This window comes from Ahaetulla prasina, chromosome 1 (genome assembly GCF_028640845.1).
Source record: "Ahaetulla prasina isolate Xishuangbanna chromosome 1, ASM2864084v1, whole genome shotgun sequence".
In the NCBI taxonomy this organism is placed as follows: domain Eukaryota; kingdom Metazoa; phylum Chordata; class Lepidosauria; order Squamata; family Colubridae; genus Ahaetulla; species Ahaetulla prasina.
Genome location: NC_080539.1, coordinates 69,216,984 through 69,237,885, shown reverse-complemented (window position 1 = coordinate 69,237,885; position 20,902 = coordinate 69,216,984). Strand labels below are relative to the sequence as shown.

Sequence of the window (20,902 nt, the reverse complement as noted above, 5' to 3'; positions counted from 1 at the left end):
TTAAAAAAAACCATGCTGACTTTCAGTTTAAAGGGTTTTTTTTTTAATGCATCTATAGTAATCTGCATCAATATTTTAACAAAACTCTCTTCTCCCCCTACCACTTTATAGTTTAGGTTCTCTGGATTTATTTTATATTTTGGTTGCTTGTGATTACTTAGTTTTCCCTCTACTGTTTGTAGAACATGTTGAATTGATGAGCAGGCTAGAGAAGAAAGAAAGAGAATGTGACATAAAAACCCAAGAGAAAGATGAAATGATGAAGACACTGAATAAAATGAAGGATAAGCTTCAAAGAGAATCTCTGGAGCTTCGCCAAACTCGGGATCAAATGAGTGACCTTGTTGTTCAGCTGAATGAATTTTCGGTAGGATATGGGCCCTTTTTCTTCTCCTTCCCTAATTTACTTAACAGAAATATAAGATTTGAAGTTTTCTGTGGAGAAGGCAACATGTATAGCAATTTATATTGCCAATGTTTTTAATTCATTCTTGGTCATTGTTTCCGTTTTGTTGTTTTGTTTTGTTTTGTTTTGTTTTGTTTTGTTCATTTATTCAATCTATTGGCAGACAGATAAGTATACTATTTTAGTGGCAAGGAAAGACAAAAGTAGCTATACTAGAATACATTTTGTATTCTAGCATAGCTACTTTTCATTTTGGCAGTCCTGTTTTCCGTAGGGCACAATATTATATTTTAGCTTTTTTTTTTCTGTTTTAATGCTGCCCTGGCTATAACAGGCCTGGGGTGGCTTATAAAATAAGAAACAATGTAAAAAGTAAATACAAAAATTAGCCCCAAAAGAATATTAAGATGGTTACAAAATTGCAACCCAGACATCTCAAATAGGGGGTTCCAATCCACCCTTCTCCAATGCCTGGAGAACATCAAGTTTCCAAAATGTCATCAGGGTGGGGAGGGGGAAGCCTCATTTCAGAGGGCAAGGGCCATTACAGAGAAGTCTGGGTCTTGAAAAGGATTGCTGTTTAATTGAAGGAACCTGGAGTGTGTCCACTTTGCCAGATTGTTCTAGCCAAGCTGAAACCACGGGAAATAGGTGATCGCTCAGATAGCTGGATCCTATGCCATCTGGGCCTTACAAGTGATAGCCAGCACTTTGAACTGCACCCAGCAGCACACTAACAAGCCAATGCAGTTCATGAAGCAGAGGTGTCACATGGATATGTCATGGCAAGCCCATCACTCTTCATGATACTGCATTGTAGAATGGTTGGAGCTTCTGAGTGTTTTCTAAGGGAAGTCCTATGCATAGTTCATTGCAGTCCTGAATGTCCAATTCAAGAAGGGGCACAACTGGGATGCCAGATGGAGCTGTCCAAAGGCGCTCTGAGTCACAGTTCTACCTGCTGCCCACTTTTTAAGCAGGAGCTTTGAATCTAAACCCCCAGGTTTCCTACCACTCCTCAGTGAAAAAGTGCAACCCCATTCAGAAGTAGATGGAAAATCCTCAGAAGGTTGACAGCTACTTGATTCTTTTAGGACTGAGCTTGAGTGTTTTTCTACTTGGCAAGGACAGAGCTTTGATAGCCTCACTTGGCTGATCTGGGATCGAAAGATATATTGTAATTAGGTATTATCACCAAACTGATAATACCTGTTCCAAACCAATGGATGACCTCATTCAGTGATTTAATGTTGTCAAAAGGGAAGAGAGTGTTAAGTCCTGTGTCACCCCATAGTTGACACAGCCTTTTCCTCAACACTTATTAAAATATCAGAGGAAGGAAGAGAACCAGCGTAATACAGTCCTCCCAATTCCCAGACACCAAAGTTAGTCCAAATGGATACTGCCAGCAGTATCAATGTCCCAACCCAATTGCACTTCTGCTACAGGTCATCAGTAAATATGTTGAAGGCTGTCTCTGTACTGAATCCTGTCTTGAACCCCAAATGGAATAGGTCTAGATAATCTAATCCTTCCAACATCCAACATCTTTCAACATCTTCTGAAATTGCTATCTTGTTATGCCCTATCCTAAAAAATGAAGGTTAGGGACAGAATAGTTATCTAAAATAATTGGATCCAAAGAGAGCCTTTAGAGTATGGACTATAGTTTGGTTTAAGGCTGCTGACACCATTATATGGACTCTAAACACCATGTCACTTCCCTGGAGACCTTAATGAGCCACTAAGGACCTGGCTGCAGCAAACAAGTGACCCTCCTAACACTCCTTCAGTGTGAAGGAGTGAAGAGAATCCTCAAATCTCCCTGACTCATATTCATTTCAGATCACACCACCAAACTGTGATCCTGGCACCTTAGCTGGATCTGCTTATTTAGAATCCAACTCCGTATGGCTCAGAGCAACTTCATTCTTAAGAGCCATGGTAGCACAGTGGTTAGAATGCAGTATTGCAGGCTAATTCTGTTGACTGCCAGTTGACAGCAGTTCAATCCTCACCAGCTCAAGCCTTTCATCTTTCTGAGGTCAGTAAAATGAGGACCCAGATTGTTGGGGGCAATATGCTGACTCTGTAAACCACTTAGAGAGGGCTATAAAGCACCGTGAAGTGGTATATAAGTCTAAGTGCTATTGCTAATTAGCCAAAATATTCCTCATAGAAGCCCTGCAGTTTATCTAAGTTTCCATACCTACCTGGCAGGGGCTGGATGATCCTTAAAAGGGAAATTTTTTAAATATTGACATTGTGTCACCCTTACCAACATGAAGTAATCACTAATATGATTCTTACAATGTTTGGGGAGGGGTATTATATTTCTGGTAATGCAATAAAAACTAGTATCTTTTTACTGATTGCTCTCAAATATTACTTTTTTTTTCCCAGCAAGGGAATAGTACATTCCCAATGCCTCCTCAACTACCACCTGGTGGACCATTTTCTTTGTCCTCTTCTCTACGATCATCAGAGATTTTGCCACCGCCTCCCCCACCTCTTCCTTTCTCTAGCTGTCCTCCTCCTCCAGCTCCGCCACCACCTCCAGGTGGACCTCCACCCCCACCTGGAGCACCTCCATTCTTTAATGTCAGTCTGCCTCCAGTTTCTTCCACCACCGCTACCACCACGTTCAGCAACAGTGAGATTAGCCTAAAGAAAAAATCAATCCCGCAGCCATCTCATCCACTGAAATCCTTCAACTGGGCGAAATTGAGTGAGGTAAGGTTCAAAAACGCTATTTTTCTTTCGATTGCTATTGATTGAAATGTTGGAGAAGGTTGGAATGTTGAAGATTGTGCTAAGGTAGATATGCGATAAGAACCCAATTTTACGTGCAAAACTGATACTCATTTAAAATTATATGATTATATACATAAAATTATGTGATGCACACACAGATATATCACTGACAGATAGCCAAGGTGGCAGACATTGAAAAATCCTATCAACTGAAGTACAGGCACTTAGCACCAGATCCATAGAAACAGGGGTCTACCATACTAAACAGAATCCAAGGTACAGACAATGCAGAGAGAGACTTCAGAGAAGTCCAAAGCATAGTGGCAGAGAATAAAAATTCAGGCAGGAACATTATATACTGAACAGCGTAACCAAGTAGCTGGCATTGTGTAGAGGAACATCTGCAAAGTCTATGGGCTAGACTGTCCCAAGTCCAGATGGGGAGATTAAGGAGAATAACAGGGCTAAGATCCTGTGGGGCTTCCAAAACCAGATGGACAGGCAAGTACTGGTTATGATAAATTAGCAATGCCAAGTGCAATACCATCAGGAAGGAGGAGTACGGAGGAGTACGATGGTCTGAAGGAGGAACTAGAGAGGATGTGGAACGTAAAGAACAAAGTGGTCCCAGTGATGACAGGAACACTCAGGACTGTGACTCCTAAACTGGAAGAGTGGCTCCAACAGATCCCAGGAATAACATCAGAGCTCTCTGTCCAGGAGATGCTGCACAGAGCTAAGATACTCCGCAGAACCTTTGGACTCCCAAAGCTCTGATAGAGGACCTGAGATTGAGGAAGATACATATCACCCATAAGAGTGAGAAGGGGATTTTTATACACCCAGACCCACACATCATCTTAAAATATATTTTGAAAGTAAGGCCTATTAGTTTCGAAATGGGAAGAATTTTGTAATTAAATTTCATTACAGGACTCGCCACAAAGCTTCTAATACCGCAGTTTTGCAACTTAAACATTTTAGCAGAGAGAACACACTGACATTTCAAAATACATTCTTCAGTCAACCCTATTTAAATGTTCCTTCCTCCCCCATGTCAAACGCTAGCAAAAACATTCTTTCCACATTGCATGTGGAAGTGTTAACATTTAAAATTTTAATCATGTGTTTATCCAAACACATGCAAATGCCGTGGTGTTTATATATAGCCACGGTCTGCTGGAGCTCTTGTGCAGCATGTTTTCAAGCAAGCCTCTTTGGAAGGAAGCTTTTAACTTTGCAGTTTCCACCAAAATGGATGGAGTGTTTGTGTTGAGGGTAGGATTGGTGGCAGTGAAAAGCGGGCGGAAAAGTTTGAGACAGCCTTGGGGCTAGAACGTTTACAGAGACTGAATGACATGCAGTGCTCTGAACAACTCATTCATTGCGTAACCATGTATGAGCATAATCCCCCTTTTCTAGTTACAAATCAATGTAGCTCTTCCTTCTAAAGGAGTACTCAACCTACCTTTTGCGTAGCACACTTGTTTTCATCCAACTCTGCAACTGCTCCCACCTCCTAATTTCCTTCACCCCTATTACTCTTCGGCCATTAAAAAATGCAGATAGAATACTGTCTGTGTTGAATTTGGGTAGCTGCCTAGAAATCCATGCTCTTTTCAAGACTCCCAAGTCACTGAGGGCTCAGCTCAGGCATGTGGAATCAGTGTCCTGGGACCTTTGGAATGCCACAAGAATGCATGCTCTCTCTTCTCGCTTACTCTCCTTTTCTTTTCAAATATGATGAAGTGAAATATTTGCTGCTCCTCCTGTTCTTGTCTTTCACAGCCACGTGGGGCTATGGGAGACCATGAGAGTAGGTTTTATTTTCAGGAATTGGTACTGGGGGGGTGGGAGGGGAAGACAGTTATATGCACATACACAAACACACTGAACCATGAGAGAGGCAGATGTTTCTTTTTAGTTTACAGCGACCAAAAGCTTCTCCTTCCCTCTGGTTAACAGTAGAGACAGCTGTATTGATAAATAGGGGTTAGAGAATGAATAAATAAGCAGTTTTGGAGCATGCAATAATAGTTTGAATTTGGAGAGGAATGATTTGATTGTGTTTGCCCTAATTTACAGGGTATGTAGTAGCTACCAAAACCAGGGTGGAACTTCAGTAATAGTATTTAATATTTAGGAAATTTAATATTTTTCATATGACTTATACTGAGTTATATCAGTGCATTGCACGTGCCTCCCAAGTGGCAAAATGAGGGCAAAATTACATTTTTGTTTGGCTTGCAAGATAGCATCTACACCAGAAATCTTTGCTTAAAGTATATGAAATAATAGGTGGATTACCAGAATTTATCAAAACTAGAATATTTGATTTTTAAAATTGTTCTTGTATCCCTTGAATAATATTCCATGCATACACAGAGTTAACATAGGAATAGCAAGCTGAGATGCTACTTAATTTGTAAACTTTCTTTTTGTGGAAGGTAATGGATAAACTTTCAGTCATACGATCCCTCACACTATAAACTGGTACTTCAGAATTTATAGTACAGCATATTTTTTTAATAAAAACTTTGAAAGTATGTCCACTTTTTTCCAGGGTTGTATACATTTCAGTGGCTCTATAAATGAATGAATGAATGACACAGATACATATATATAGTTATCAAGTTACAACCACACATTCAATGATTGTTGAAACTTGTGAAGGTCTGACTGCTATGTCCCTGTTTTTGATGTCTAGCTTACAATTATGCTGTCATAGCAAGCTGCAGGCGTGTTCTTGTGATTTCCAGTGTTCCCTGCTGGCTTCCCACAAGCAAAATCAATTGGGAAGCCAGCAGGAAGTCAGATGCCATCATCATGTGAGGTTCTCCCCTAATGAAGGCATGAGTTATTGCTAAGTGATGCCAGTCATATGACTTCATGTTTTACAATTGCATCATTTAGGAATGGACATCCTGGTCACAATTACTTTCATAACCTAAGGGCTACATACATATGTATTTGTAGATATATAGTTATAGATATATGCTCATTGAATCACGCATTCTAAACTTTTCTATGTTCTTTTCTTATTTTACAATTTATATTCTATAAGTACTATAGCTATGCCTATTCCTTGTATGTTTCTTATATCAATGTCTATCATTTTGTCTATAATGTCTATAATTTACTTGGACTTCAGTAAAGCATTTGATAAAGTAGACCATAACCTACTACTAGATAAAGTAGAAAAATGTGGGTTAGACAGCACCACCACCAGATGGATTCGTAATTGGCTGACCAACCGCACTCAACGTGTAGTCCTCAATGGAACTACATCCACATGGAGGGAAGTATGCAGTGGAGTACCCCAAGGCTCTGTTTTAGGCCCAGTACTCTTCAACATCTTCATCAATGACTTGGACGAGGGGATAGATGGGGAACTCATCAAATTTGCAGATGACACCAAGCTGGCAGGAATAGCCAACACTCCAGAAGATAGGCTCAAGTTACAGAAAGATCTTGACAGACTTGAACATTGGGCGCTATCTAACAAAATGAAATTCAACAGTGAAAAAGTAAGGTTCTACATTTAGGCCAAAAACAAAATGCACCAGTACCGTATATGTGGTACCTTGCTCAATAGTAGTACCTGTGAGAGGGATCTTGGAGTCCTAGTGGATAACCATTTAGATATGAGCCAGCAGTGTGCAGCAGCTGTTAAAAAGCCAACACAGTTCTGGGCTGCATAAACAGAGGATAGAATCAAGATCACGTGAAGTGTTAGTGCCACTTTATAATGCCTTGGTAAGGCCACACTTGGAATATTGCATCCAGTTTTGGTCGCCACGATGTAAAAAGATGTTGAGACTCTAGAAAGAGTGCAGAGAAGAGCAACAAAGATGATTAGGGACTGGAGGATAAAACATATGAAGAACGGTTGCAGGAACTGGGTATGTCTAGTTTAACAAAAGAAGGACTAGGGGAGACATGATAGCTGTGTTCCAATATCTTAGGGGCTGCCACAAAGAAGAGGGAGTCAGGCTGTTCACCAAAGCACCTGAGGGTAGAACAAGAAGCAATGGGTGGAAACTGGTCAAAGAAAGAAGCAACTTAGAACTAAGGAGAAATTTCCTGACAGTTAGAACAATTAATAAGTGGAACGACTTGCCTTCAGAAGTTGTGAATGCTCCAACACTGGAAATTTTTAAGAAAATGTTGGATAACCATCTGACTGAGATGGTATAGGGTTTCCTGCCTGGGCAGGGGGTTGGACTAGAAGGCCTCCAAGGTCCCTTCCAACTCTGATGTTATGTTATGTTATTTTATTTCCTTCCTCCCCCACACCTAATGTAGGGAGCTAATGACCCCAGCTTAGTTTATTCCTGTCCTTTGCTGCCTTCCCACTTACAGTGTGTAAAAACAAACATTACTTTCTTCTCAGCCTGACTTCTTGCTATCTTTTAGCCATCCAAGATGTGGTTGATGGTTGGCGTTTTTCAGGCTCTTCAGCCAGGCATCTGTTGCCCCTGGCCTGAATTGCTGCTGAGACTTTGGCATCTCTCTTTCTGACTCAGAAGGAGAAAGTTTGCTATCACTGCTGTGATCTATTGTCACTATTACAGAGGTTGGCATGTCTGCCTGGCTCTGCAGCTGCTCTCACTTCTTAGCCCTATTGCTGCACACAGTTTCCTGCTACTCATGCTTCTGAAACGGATCCCATTTCTTTGGCCCCTTCAGTCACCCTTTGCAGATAACTCCAGGCCTCCAGCCAGTTTTGTCCTGAGCTTCTCCCATTTCCTCAGCTTATTCCACAACTCCTGCTTATAATAATGTCCTCACCCCTCTCCAATGCACATGAACAGAACATCCAGTGGTGGGATTCAAGTAATTTAACAACCGGTTCTCTGCCTTAATGATTTCTTCCAACAACCAGTTTGCCAAACTGCTCAGAAAAGTTAACAACCAGTTCTCCTGAAGTGGTGCAAACTGGATGAATCCCACCATTGAGAACATCTCTTTGTGACTCATCCACAAACCTCTTTTTTGTTGATGGAGATACGGTTTGGCCAATTCAACTTTCTTCCAGAGAAAGAAAGGGGAAAAAAGTACTGACTGTAGCAAACGTCTCCTACCACAGTCTATGGAGGGGGAAAAAATGACATCAGAACAAACTGAAGAATAAAAAAAGGGAATATAACCAGTGTGTTTTAATGGTAAACATTTCCAGAGGTTTAATTTTCGATACTTGCTGTTTTTAATATGATAAATTTAGTGAGCTTTATGGGACTTCATTGGGCTTCATTTTTAAGCAGTCAATTCTGGACTATATTTTTGATTGTAGTCGTCTCCACTAGTGTCTTCCCCTGCTGCTCATAAAGATGTCCAGAGTAAAATGTGTCTGAAGGTCACTTTCCATATTCTGGTTTTAGGTCTCATTCAAAATTATAAACTAGACAGACCAAAACACTCTAACAGCTCTGAGTGAATTTAACAGAGACAAAGCAGAAAACTTTGCAGTTCTCAATGGAAACTTGCTTTGTAATATAAGCCACCCTTATAAGCCAAAAAGTGACTTCTGGAGAGTCCAAAAGCATGGCTGTTTTGCTTTTGTCTTTATATTTTTGGCCTGGATTTTCTCTAAAAGTTGTGTCTTCTTTTAATTATGTTCTGTCCATTGAGTTGTTCCTGACCCCTTTTAGTTTCTCAAAATAATGCGGTTTTTCTCTTGTTTCTTTAATAAGAGTGAGTGGGAGATAGAAGCTGTTCTTAATTAGTTTAATAATAAAATGCTAATGCACTTTACTATGTGAGTGCTTTTTGTGAGCTTCAGTTCAGGAGCTAGTAGTGTCCTATTTTTAGCCAGTCTGGACTCCAAGATACCACATGCTGGGCAGATTTCCTCTTCCTCTTCCTCCTCTTCCTCGTCCTCCTCCTCCTCCTCCTCCTCCTCCTCCTCTTTTCCTTTCTTAAATATAACTTTTTTAAATTTTCTGAAATTTCTAATCTTTTTGCATAAAAATTGTTTTTAGAATAAAATGTATTTTACCCAAAACATCTCAGATATTATTTAATAAAATGTTAGACAAATGAATTGAAGTCAACTATGAAAAGAAAAAATTGAGGGAACCAATGCTCTGAAATATTACTTTTAATAGTATTTCACCTTTGTGTGTGTTTGAGAGTTGAAGATGGAACAATGATAGATATGTGAAAATTGTGATTCACTAGAACGTTGTAGGGCTAGGCACAGTTATATACATCTCTTTGAATTTTAGGAAAAGATACATGGTACAATCTGGCATGAAATTGATGATATACGGGCTTTCAAGATGCTGGATTTGGAAGATTTTGAAAAAATGTTTTCGGCCTATCAAAGACATCAGGTAAGACATTTCAATGCCATTTCCTTCATTCCAGTTTCTGAATTCTCTATGTTCCTCTATAAAAATGGTTTTGGTGCATCAAGAGAAGCAAACAATAGGAAATGTCTTTTCATGGATATGGTATTTTCAGGATAAACAGATTGGCTCCAGGTTTGAGTATGCCAGGTAAATAGCCTTCTGGATGGTGCTCTCTTTTATTGGTAGACCCCTAACTTACCTGGTGTTGATGACTGGAAATGGGGCGCCATTGTGCTAGGCTCTGTTTCCTGCATATAGTAGCATTCTGAGACACTGTGAGACATCAAATGGTGGCTTGACTGTGCTGATACCTATTGCTGATACGCAGTGCTGATGAGAATGTTGGTTAGTACATGGGTCACCAACCTTTCGGACCTCAGGGACCACTAAATTCATAATTTTAAATTCCGCGGACCACTAATATGATTTGCCTAATGACCGGCTTGGCGGGCTTAGCTAGGTGGTCATCTGACTGGGTGGGCATGGCAAACTCAATGTCATTTATGTCAAGGGGCATCTTGCCAATCTCTACTCACCCCTCCCACCCACTCCTCTCCTACCCACCCGGACTCCTTAGGGCCCCAACTAAGGAGCAATTGTTAGAGCTAAGCAGCCACCATGAGAAAGAGTTGGCAAAACAGCTGGCTCAGTTCAAATTGGATCTGACCAAGAAGGAGGCTCAGCAGAAGCACCCTACTGAGGACTATGAGCATAGGCTTTCCAAGCAGAGGGAAAACCTGAGGGATTGCAAGGCCAGGTACTAGTGCCTGGAGGCTCAGTAGACTGAAATGGTCAGCCAGTTCCAGGCCATGATGCAGTACCCACTGGAACAAGGCCCTCCAGCTCTTCGTCACCAGCAGCACTTCCCTCTAGCCTTCACCCAAAGCCCCGTACCAGGAGGCCGAAGCAAACCCCAAGTCAGAATTTCTGCCCCCCTTTGACCCACACAAAAAGACCCCAAAGGGGGAGACTCTCTGCAGCAACACAAGCATTCATTGCATTTACCCGGCCCAGGGGCCGTAGTTTCAGGACCCCTGATTTAGTGCAACATAAAAAATGTAAATAATTTTTCTGCGGACCACCAAAATTTTCTTGCACACCACCAGTGGTCCACGGATCACCAGTTGGTGACCACTGAGTGAGTAAGTAGACAAGTTTAATGTAGTTTCAACAAGTGCCTCTGTTTTAACAGTTTTTGATACTGGTGTTGGAGGTAAACTATGTTATTATTAATTTATATTTTGTTTGCCATAATGTCTGCCTTTAGTGGAAAAATATAGTACTTGGCATCACCAATCTGATTTGTGGTTGCAGTTGTTATATGATGGGTAGTGGTGTTTAGTGTAGTTTGGCATTGGCTTGCTTTGATTTGGTCTGGTCTGGTCTAGTCTAGTCTAGTAATTCAAATTTATTAGCCACCCAACTCAAATGGAATCTTTTTAGTTGTTTTTCACTTGTCTTGTTAGTGATGTTAATTCCATTTTCCCCCTCATTTTGTAATACAGTTTCTTCTTAGCTAATAGCTTAGCTAATAAATCTTGCATAATAAATTTAGATTGGCTCAGCTTTGTGTTTGGCTTACTTCATTTTCTTTACTTTTCTTTCTTATACTTATATTTTACTTTCATTTTCTTATAATAGATTATAATGGATATTTAATGCTAACAGTAGTGACATACTTTTAATAGCAGCTGTACAGGGGTGTTTTTTTTCTCCTTTTCTTGGAAAGTGGATCGCCCTCATGCTGTCTTTCTCTCATAAATGAGACTCAACTGGATAGACCAGTGGGATTTTAACTTTTCCCCCCTTCTTTTCCAAATTCTTTCTCAGCTATTAAATTATATTTTGAAAACATGCGTTCTCCCAGTTGTCTGGTGTACAAATGCTAGTCCAAAGCCGGGCTGGAAGTTCAGCTTTTCTTCTCCAATAATATAAAACAGTGATGCCACACTGTGCGGAACTGTTGAAAGACTTTAATAAATTAGTCCAGAAAAACTGACCTGACTCCAGCACCTTTCCCTTTGGAAATGAACAATTTAATTTTCAGGACTCCTAAAAGATTCAAGATTCATTTTTTATTGCCAAAAAGCACATGAAAATGAATTGGCCACTTCTGAATCAGTGTATGAAGTTTGGTTCCCATTCAGTGACAAAATGTCCTCTAAGCACTTCTTGCCAACTACAAAACTGTAATAACCAAGTTTGGGACAGGCTAAGGCTTTACACCAAATTGAGATTATGTTCCTGATACGTTCCTATCAGATTAAGCAAAGTTTAGAAATTTAGATGGTTAATTGAGGCCTTCCTGTCTTGTCATAGGAAGTGGAATGGAACTGGATCATGATTCTGCAAGTTTTAAGATATGATCAAAATGAGGTTTGCTTGTCTAAACAGATCAGGTCTATTCTGGTCATTCACCAGCTTTAAACTTCAGCCAAAGGAAGCCAAACTCAGCAAATCCCAGAGAGATTTGGGGACGGGTGGGTTGCATGCATGAGCATGAATGAGACATTTCTTTTTCTTGCTGCAGTTAATATGATATTGTATTTGGTCCCCCAGCTTCTTTTCCTGTAAATGACTTCTTTTTTCTTAGAAAAGACAAAGAGTCTGTTCTTCACTCCATACAAAAGTATTTGCTGTTTGTTACATACTAAGAAGGCAATGTTAAACAGGAATAGAATTTTATTCCAAGGTCTCTCATTGATTCTTTTATGATGTTCAAAAGGCCAGTTTATTATTTTATAACATCACTTACATAACTGCAAAAAGAAAGAACTGAGAAACCTTATTTGTGGCCTATAAAATCCTGTTAACTATTGTCTTTAGAATCTCTATGGAAAAGGGATAAATTCTGCACAATTCAGTATTATCTCCTACTTTTGTGTCTATGGAAGGGAGAACAAACTGTGATGCATTTCGGCTTTGATTATTTTAATAGTGTCATGTTAACCAGCGCTTCAGTAGAAGACCAAATATTATTGCTTTGATAAACTCTGTACCTTTTTATTGCTGTTGCTAACTGTTGGCATGTTTCCTTCTCTATTATCTTCAACTGTTGCCTGAGTAGGACCTGTTAACTAATCCTTCTTCCTCCTGTAAGCCGGTGAGTATTACTGCCTGTCCCCTTTCTGACTTTGCTGATTTCTTTTCCAGTGTTCAGATCACGAGATCCAACTGTAACTTCATAATTCACATTGTTTATTGCATGAGTAAACCTTATCTTTCATCTGCACATATATAGATATTTCTGTGACTAAGACAAAAGATTGTCTTGCATGAATTTTGAGAGACAGAAATTAAAATTCAGTCTGCTTTTGTGTACCCAAATCAGTGGTGGTTTTCTACCTGGTTCGGGCGATCCGGTAGTGGTGGCAGTGGGAGGCTCCGCCCACCTGCCCGGACATCTTTGCGCATGCGTGTTAGCGCGCACCCGCGAGCAAACCAAAATTGAAACCCACTACTGATCCAAACCCACATGAGTAAATGAGAGATATTGGAGATGGCGCTGTCAGTTTTGTTTATGAGACAGAAGAATAGGTTTTACTCACCTCTTGCAAATAATCCTGTTACTTTTATTTACTAAAGAAGGGGTCCTGAGCTTCATTTGTTAATAGGAGCATCTTTTGAACTGAGTTATGTCATGGATGTCCCAATGAATACAAGAGGGAGGTGACTTTAATGATTCTTCCTCTTTCAGCTTCTCAATTCTTAGAATATCTGCTCCACTGAAGATCTTCTGGAACAGTATGAAATTTTAGGAATTAGGTTGTATTTTTATTTATTTGCTAGCTTCTATGTACTACCCCATGCCAATATGACACTCGGTGACTTGTGTTCTTTCTTCCAATAAAAAGATTGCAAAAGTAAATCTCAAACATAGTTCAACATGAAAATACCTGATTGATACTAGGTCCTTTCTTAGTGTTCTGGTATTCATAGTGGGTTTAAAAAAAAACCCAGCAATAAAGAGGAACTGAGAAAAAGAGGGAAGGAAGGAAGGAAGGAAGGAAGGAAGGAAGGAAGGAAGGAAGGAAGGAAGGAAGGAAGGAAGGATCGATCTTAAGTCTTAAGTAGATTGAAGATTGGAAAACCTCTTGAAAGAAGGCAATATAAATAATTCTGCATTGTTGCCAAGAAGTCTATAAGACTGTGTCCTTTGTAGCCACTAGAAATTAATTCAACTTAATTTCCTTCACCTTTTAAGGAGTTGTAGGGGAACATGAAATCAGCAAACTTGTTTCTCTTTACCTCTCCAATATCCTTTTCTTAATCTCAATCCTATCTATAAAGTCAAAAGTTATTTCACTTACCAGGTGCCGATATAATTCCTGTGGTATATCTTAATAGTATTGTTCCTACTTTTTGAACATACTTTATTTATTTGGATTCAAGTTTATATCATGTGTCATAATGCATGTCCCTGTATGTGTAATGTGTCCTTCATTTAATTATACTTTTCAGGCAATCCTATTTATAGCAAAAGCTAGGGACTTTAGATGCACACATATATATACATGCATGCTTGCACGTATACGGTTGCCTATTGCACTTACATCTGGATTTGCAAGGAAAAACAAATAAGGAAATAAACCATGTTTATGCAGTTTCTTATTTTTAAAAAAGTTTTATTTTTGTAGCATTGCAATCCTACAACTTTGGTGGATTTCCTCTCACGCTGATTCCTTTGGATACGATGCATTTCTCACCCAGTGTTCCTTCTCAGTATGGCATTGACTGAAAAATGGAACAAGGAAAAAGAAATAATTCCACATTTTTTAAACTATTTGTAGAAGGAAATGGGATCAACTGAAGATTTATACTTATCCAGCCGAAAGGTGAAAGAGCTTTCTGTGATTGATGGCCGGAGAGCACAAAACTGTGTCATCCTCCTTTCCAAGTAAGTTTACCGTACCTTGAATTTGTCTGGAATTTCAGTTTGTTGGTATACAGAAAGGATGCAAGCAGAATTCCTATTTGACTGCTGCTATTTGAAACATTTTAGACCGCCATCTGTTCTGAAATGTTCTTGAGGAATGAAAGATGTTTAGGTTTCTCTCCAATGTCAACTTTGATCAATTCTGTCTTTCCCATGAATACAAATGCATCAGTTTGGGATTGAAACTAATTTGTGATATAAACTCAAACAGTGATTTGCATAGCTTGGCAGTCTGTGTGCCTTGAATTTTTAAAATCTAAATATTGATTTATTGGATTTTATATCCTCACTTATCAGACAGCTTCTTAGAAATATTGCTTATATTTTCCAATGTATGTTTGTGGCTATTAATAAAAAATAATTCTTTCTTGCAATTTGGTAAATTTTATGCTTTTTTCTGTTTTATTCATATCAAATGTTGCATTAATTAAAATAATGTTTTTCATGTAACCTAATTTTTTACATAATTGAGTAAGGAATAATTGGAAGTACCATAAATGCTTCATTTGCTCATGATCAAGGCAGTATGCAAAGAAATGGTGCATTGACCATTGGTGTTTAGCTGAAATGGTGAATTGACCATTGGTGTTTAGCTGAATTGTCCATTGTCTTTTCTGCTTTTGATAGAAAGTTTGAAGATAGTTATAGTAAATGTATCGTAGGATGAAAAAAACAGCGCTAAATAATTGATACAAATAAGTAACTGATGGAATATTTTCAGCTTGCATTCATTGTTTTAGGTAGATAGGCATCAAATATTTGATACCAAGGAAAAACATTCAAGTAACCCAGTGCCTAACACTGCTTTATTTCCTAACATGAGAAGTAATAGGATTAAGAGCTTTTGTATTAAGAACTCAAGTTGCTTTTATGAATGATTACACAAGAATGGTTCCAGACAGAGGCGTCTTGGCATGACCACTTACGGACATAGCGTGGGTTGCTCCACCTTTTTCTTCTAAACAATTTTTAATGAAAATTAAAAAGAAGATGGAAGGAAGAAGACCATAATCACCTTCTTTCATTCATAGACTTTAAGACCATATAGTTTTTCATTTAAGTCCATGACTGAGGCAATTCTTGTTTCAATGCATCTTAACTTAAAAATACTTTTAATAAAAATTAGAAGGAATGTTTAAATGTTCTTTGAAAAGAAGCTTATCTGTTAATGGAACTTTATGGAAAGCAACTTTTATAAGCAGCATTGTACAAAATAATAAGCTTTCAACATCTCCATGTTCTGTTTTATACATTTTTTTCTTCTTTAAACTTTAAATCTGTCTTTCAGGATCTCCATCCAACCACAATATTTGTTTCTCCCCCCCCCACTTCACTCTTCCCTCATTTATTTGTTTGCTGTGTGATCATCTATGTTCACCATTCATGGAGCAAAATATGATCTTGATCAATCATGTTTTTCACATAACATTTTTAATAAGAACAATTGCCAGCCCAAATTAACCTCTGCAAATGTTTACCATAAAGATAGCACCACTCATTTTGCCCAACATACCGTAAAAGCAATTAAAGCTTAGTTTTATCCCACACACTAAAGCTTAGTTTTACCCCACACATGTCTCTGATAGTCCAAGCAACCTGGGATCTGTTAGAGACATATTGTTACCAATATCCCACCAACTAGGATACATACAAAATGCAAATGTAAATGTAAAATGCAAGGTGTGTAATTTTGTACGCGAAGTATTTTATTTCAATCTCAAATAGTTTCTAGAAAGTTTAATTGTACAGTTCTTGAGTCAACCAACTTTCAATAATAAATTGGATATATTAAAAATTAAGAACTGTAGCTGGGGGGTTTCTTTGCGTGTGTACCTTTGAATGGAGTAGAGAGTCTTCTGCAGTTTTCTTGGCCTGATTATCATAAGTGATTTGCTGTTGCCTGCTTCCTAGAAGTGAGAGAATGTGATTGACCCAAGGTGCATCCAATTGATTTAATGCCTAAAGCAGGACTAGAATTCACAAACTCTAGCCTTAACTGGTCAGTTTGTAAGATGATCAGTTGTAAGAAAAGTTTACTTTGAATTATATTAATATATTAAATGGATTTTTTTTCTCCAGAAAAACAATTGTGAAAATCTTAGGATACTCAAAAGGGGATTTTGCTGTTTTATCCTAAAAGAATTTTAATAGTGGTGTCTGTTTCCTGACCTTACCTAACTCAAGGGGCTGATGCCCCACATCAGAACTGTCTATAATAGGAGAAACAGAAAAGAAATAAAACCCTAAGAGAGTATAGTTAAATTTTTGTAAGACTATTTGGGCATGCTTAGCGCACATGAAATTCTTGCTGATTCTTATAGGATGAAATATTAACCAGGAGGAATGGGAATTAAACTGAATATTCTAGGAAAAAAACATGATTCATTGATTGATGTACAGTTTGGTTTTATCGAGAGCTCAGGGCATGACATGAATATAATATCTGCCTGCACATTTTTTAAGATAGCTGCATCATGTGACTGCATTCTGCAGCTGTTGCACAGTATAGAAAAAGGTGTAGCTACTTTGAAGAGTTGTAGACAAGTATAGTGTTTGAGTCAGTGGTGGGTTGCCCCCGGTTTGGTCTGGTTCTATAGAACTGGTAGTAAAACCAGCGGGAGTCTCCGCCCAACTGCCATGATGTCATCATGAGTGATCTGCACATGCGCGCTCCCGTTGCGAACCAGTAGTAAAAGTAAGTAGAACCTACCCCTGGTTTGAGCCCCCTGTGAACTCTAAAATATCTTTTGGATACTTTTTGGACTTAAATCCAAAGCATTTCATAGCTCTAATAGTTCACTGTTGCAACCTCCAGAGATGAACAATACAGACAGAACAATGTTTTGTTTATTCCTATATATGCCTCTGTGTGTATGTATTTAATTAATAAAATATAAACGTTTAAAATGAGAAGTGCTTCAGTCTCAACATTATACTAAGCCTCACATTATTCGTATGTGCTTTTGACAGAAATATAAATCAGAATACATATTTATGCAAATGCATATGCTGAAACCTCAGATGCTGTAATGTCTAGCATTTCAGTATGGAATGCACATAGAATTTCAGGATGGATTCAAACAATAGACTTAAAATGTGAAGCAAGTCAAGATATCCTATTCAGTTTTAGCCTCCTTTGAGCCTAAAACTGTGTTGGAGATGCATCTTGGAGCTGCCAGTATCTTAGAAGCTTAACTAAAATGATTTTTCTTAAAAAATGTATATTGATTGTGTACAATCTATCAGATCCGTTAGCAATTTTTTAATGCCCGATCTATTGCATTTCAAATATACTGGACTTACAATGATTGACTTTAATCTTCCATAGCTTCCCAGTTAGCTTGACCATTAATTGTGACTTGAGACCACCACATTCCAAAAGCTCTAGATTGGAGAATCTTGTAAAATTACCCTTTTCCACCCACTGAACAACGATATGTCCTCCCTTCTTATTTTTCCATTATTTTGGAGAATTAATTGTTCTTTTTGGAAAAAGAGGAGGCTGAGCGTGCTCCATGTACAAATAAATGTTTTTCTTCCAATATTTTTCACAGAATTTTTGTAAAATATCATTGATAGTTTCAGAAAGAAAGGGAAAGGGAGATGTTTCTAAAGTAAGTATTCTAGTTAAAGATAGAAAATGCCATATGTTTTAAAAACATAATGGATTGAACAACACCTTTAAGCAATGTGTTTAAAAACACTTAGCTTACCCATCTTTAAACACTTAACAATATTTTCCTTCTTACCTAGTAGTCCCTTACCCTTCTTCACATGGTTAAATGTTGAATTATTAATACCCTAGTCCAGGCTATTGCTATTTTTTCTATATGTGGGGTTTTCTTCTTCTTTTTTCCCCCTATAGCATGAGAAAAATAAAATACCAATGGGTTTTCTCCTAAAAAAAAAAAAAGTCCCATGGAATCCTCAATGGCATTTTGTCTCTTTTCTCAGTGCCTATATTCTTATTCCTCTGACTCTTTGCTTAGTCATGCACAAGTAGTCTGGAACAGGAAGTATTTAGGAAAATAGTGAAGGTTTTGTTGAATAATTGTGATGTGATTCATTTACTTGCCCCATGGACAGTGATCCCCTTTCTGCAGTCTGTCAACTTCAGTTATAATTCTGTCTCTCTCTGTAAGATTAACTGAGCTATATCAAATTGGGAGTGCAAGGAATGCATTTTAAAAAGGCCATTTGGTTTCTTTCCCCAATTTTCCTTTGGAGTTTTTAAGTGATTTATGGGAATGGATAGAAGTTGTGCTGGTTAGAGATTACAATAAGCAAACTGGCATTGATCATGTTTGTCTGTGCATATTTGTAAATTCAGTATATGGACTGCAAAAGAAAAATAATTCAAGTGCCAAGAAAGCAATTAGAAATAGTATACTTTTTTTTTGTCCCTTTGATTTTTTCAGTGTTCTTTTTCTGCATGTGCATTTTTCTGCATGTGCATTTTGCTGTATCTATGGTAACGTAGATTATAACTTCAGGGATTATTCTGATTTTAGTGCCAGGGCATGATTTGCCAGATTTCAAATGTTATTTTGCCAATATTTTAATGTCTTTTTATTAATTGTAGTTGGAAGTGGTTAATGGAAAACAAAATGCTCTCTCATTAAAAATAAACTTCAGAAGATGACTCTCAAAATACTTGGAACTTTGATTTTAATCCTTTTTTCAATATACCTGAAGTTGGAGAAACAATTTGTCAGAAGGAAGGCTAGATTATGAACTTCCCTTCTAATTTTAAACTTTTTTTAAAAAAAATGCAAGGATGAGAAAGCATCCAGAAAGAATTCCTCCATTGTGGAGGAATTCCTCCATCTATACCACTGAATGGTATAGATTCTGGAAAACTACTTCTCATTATTTTTTTTCAATTTAATTTCTTTTGTATATGTAATTCCAGTTTTAAGGTCATGGTGAGTTTGTGACGCTATCCTGTTGATAGTTCTGAAAAAGTGATGAGACTTTCATTAGCCTGGAGTTTTCCAGATGTGCTGGAGTATAAATTGCAGAATGTTGGCTGTGCATTAGACTATAAAATCTCTCTATCATCAGAGGAAGGTAGAGGATCTCCCTTAATGTCAAATTTCTCTTCTGAATTAATATTGCTGCACTTTCCAGAGCTTTCTGCCTCTTATGTATCCATATCATCTTACGAAGGATTTTTCATGGAAAGTTGCCTTTATGTATTACAATTTTTCATGTCTTTGATATTATCAGACCCAATTACATTGTGAATTTATTTATTAGATTTGTATCTCGCCTTTATTACTTTATAAGTAACTCAAGGTGGTGAACATATCTATTGCCCCTTCCTCCTCCTAGTTGTGGCCAACTGGGTGGGCATGGCCAGCTTGACACCACTCCCCAAACTGCTGGCATGTTTCCTCTTTGCATTGGGTAGACTGGGCCGAAGCCACGCTGGCCTGATCTTTCCTCTTTGCACTGGGTAGACTGGGCCGAAGCTACATTGGCCTGATCTTTCTTCTTTGCACTGGGTAGACTGGGCCGAAGCTACGTTGGCCTAATCTTTCCTCTTTGTACTGGGTAGACTGGGCCAAAGCCACGCTGGCCTGATTTTTCCACTTCACATTGGGTAGATCAGGATGGTCCCATGGGCCGGATCTGACCACATCAAGGGCTAGATTCAGTCCACTGGCCTTGGGTTTTATACCTTTGATCTAGAATTTCCTTCCCCAGACTGGTGTGTTGTGAGTAGCCACAACTAATCTATTAAATTACATAATTGAATTAAAACTGTGTAGAACCTAATTTACATTTCAAACGTATCTGGAAACACTAAATTAAAGGAGAAAAAGAGTAGAACTTTGGAGGTTAAAATAAAAAAAAAACTTTTTTTTTCTTCCTAGGGGCAAAGATGTTTAAGGATAGTGACAATTTTCACTTAATTTGGTTAAAATAAAATAAAATAATCCAATGGCCATCTTTACAGAGAAAAGTAAAAGAATCTGCTTGTAAAAGAAAATAATTAAATGCAGCAGTTTTGCCCATTAAATTCAGAATAAAGTCTTTTCTTCCCATCTTTCCTTTTCTTGCCAAGCAATAAATAACTTGATTTTATTTATCAGTGGTAATAGGAGTGTAATAGGTAATAGGAGTGTAATAATGTCTGGATTATAAAGACAATTATGTGAGAAATAAGATCAAGGAAAGTGGTAAGGGCCATGTTAGAAATGATTATCATATACTTTAACTCTTTCTTCGAGATTTGGATATCCTTATTCCTGTGTGAAAAGAAATATTTATTGACTTCTGTTAATCACTTCAACAGTGAGATGGGTGGCATATAAATTTAATAAATAAATATTTCTCCTACCATTATGCCAATCTTTAGGAACATATATAGATATGGTTAACAGACAGAACTGTTGTAGCTGAAATATAAAAACTTGGACGGGACAATTGCATAGGGGTACTTTCCTG

The 20,902-nt window shown here is 38.1% G+C and overlaps 1 protein-coding gene across 6 annotated transcripts in view; it reads left to right on the top strand.

Annotated features, from left to right (window-relative positions):
- DAAM2 (dishevelled associated activator of morphogenesis 2) overlaps positions 1-20,902 on the top strand; it is a 265,206-nt gene that overhangs the window by 165,321 nt on the left and 78,983 nt on the right. For 4 of the 6 annotated variants that reach the window (XM_058166227.1, XM_058166137.1, XM_058166409.1 and 1 more), the window contains exons 13-17: positions 183-367; positions 2,810-3,139; positions 9,388-9,495; positions 12,581-12,616; positions 14,304-14,410. In XM_058166227.1, coding sequence (XP_058022210.1) covers positions 183-367; positions 2,810-3,139; positions 9,388-9,495; positions 12,581-12,616; positions 14,304-14,410 — 766 coding nt within the window. The remainder of the gene's footprint in view (positions 1-182; positions 368-2,809; positions 3,140-9,387; positions 9,496-12,580; positions 12,617-14,303; positions 14,411-20,902) is intronic. The other 2 variants (XM_058166318.1, XM_058166578.1) reach the window with 1 other exon arrangement.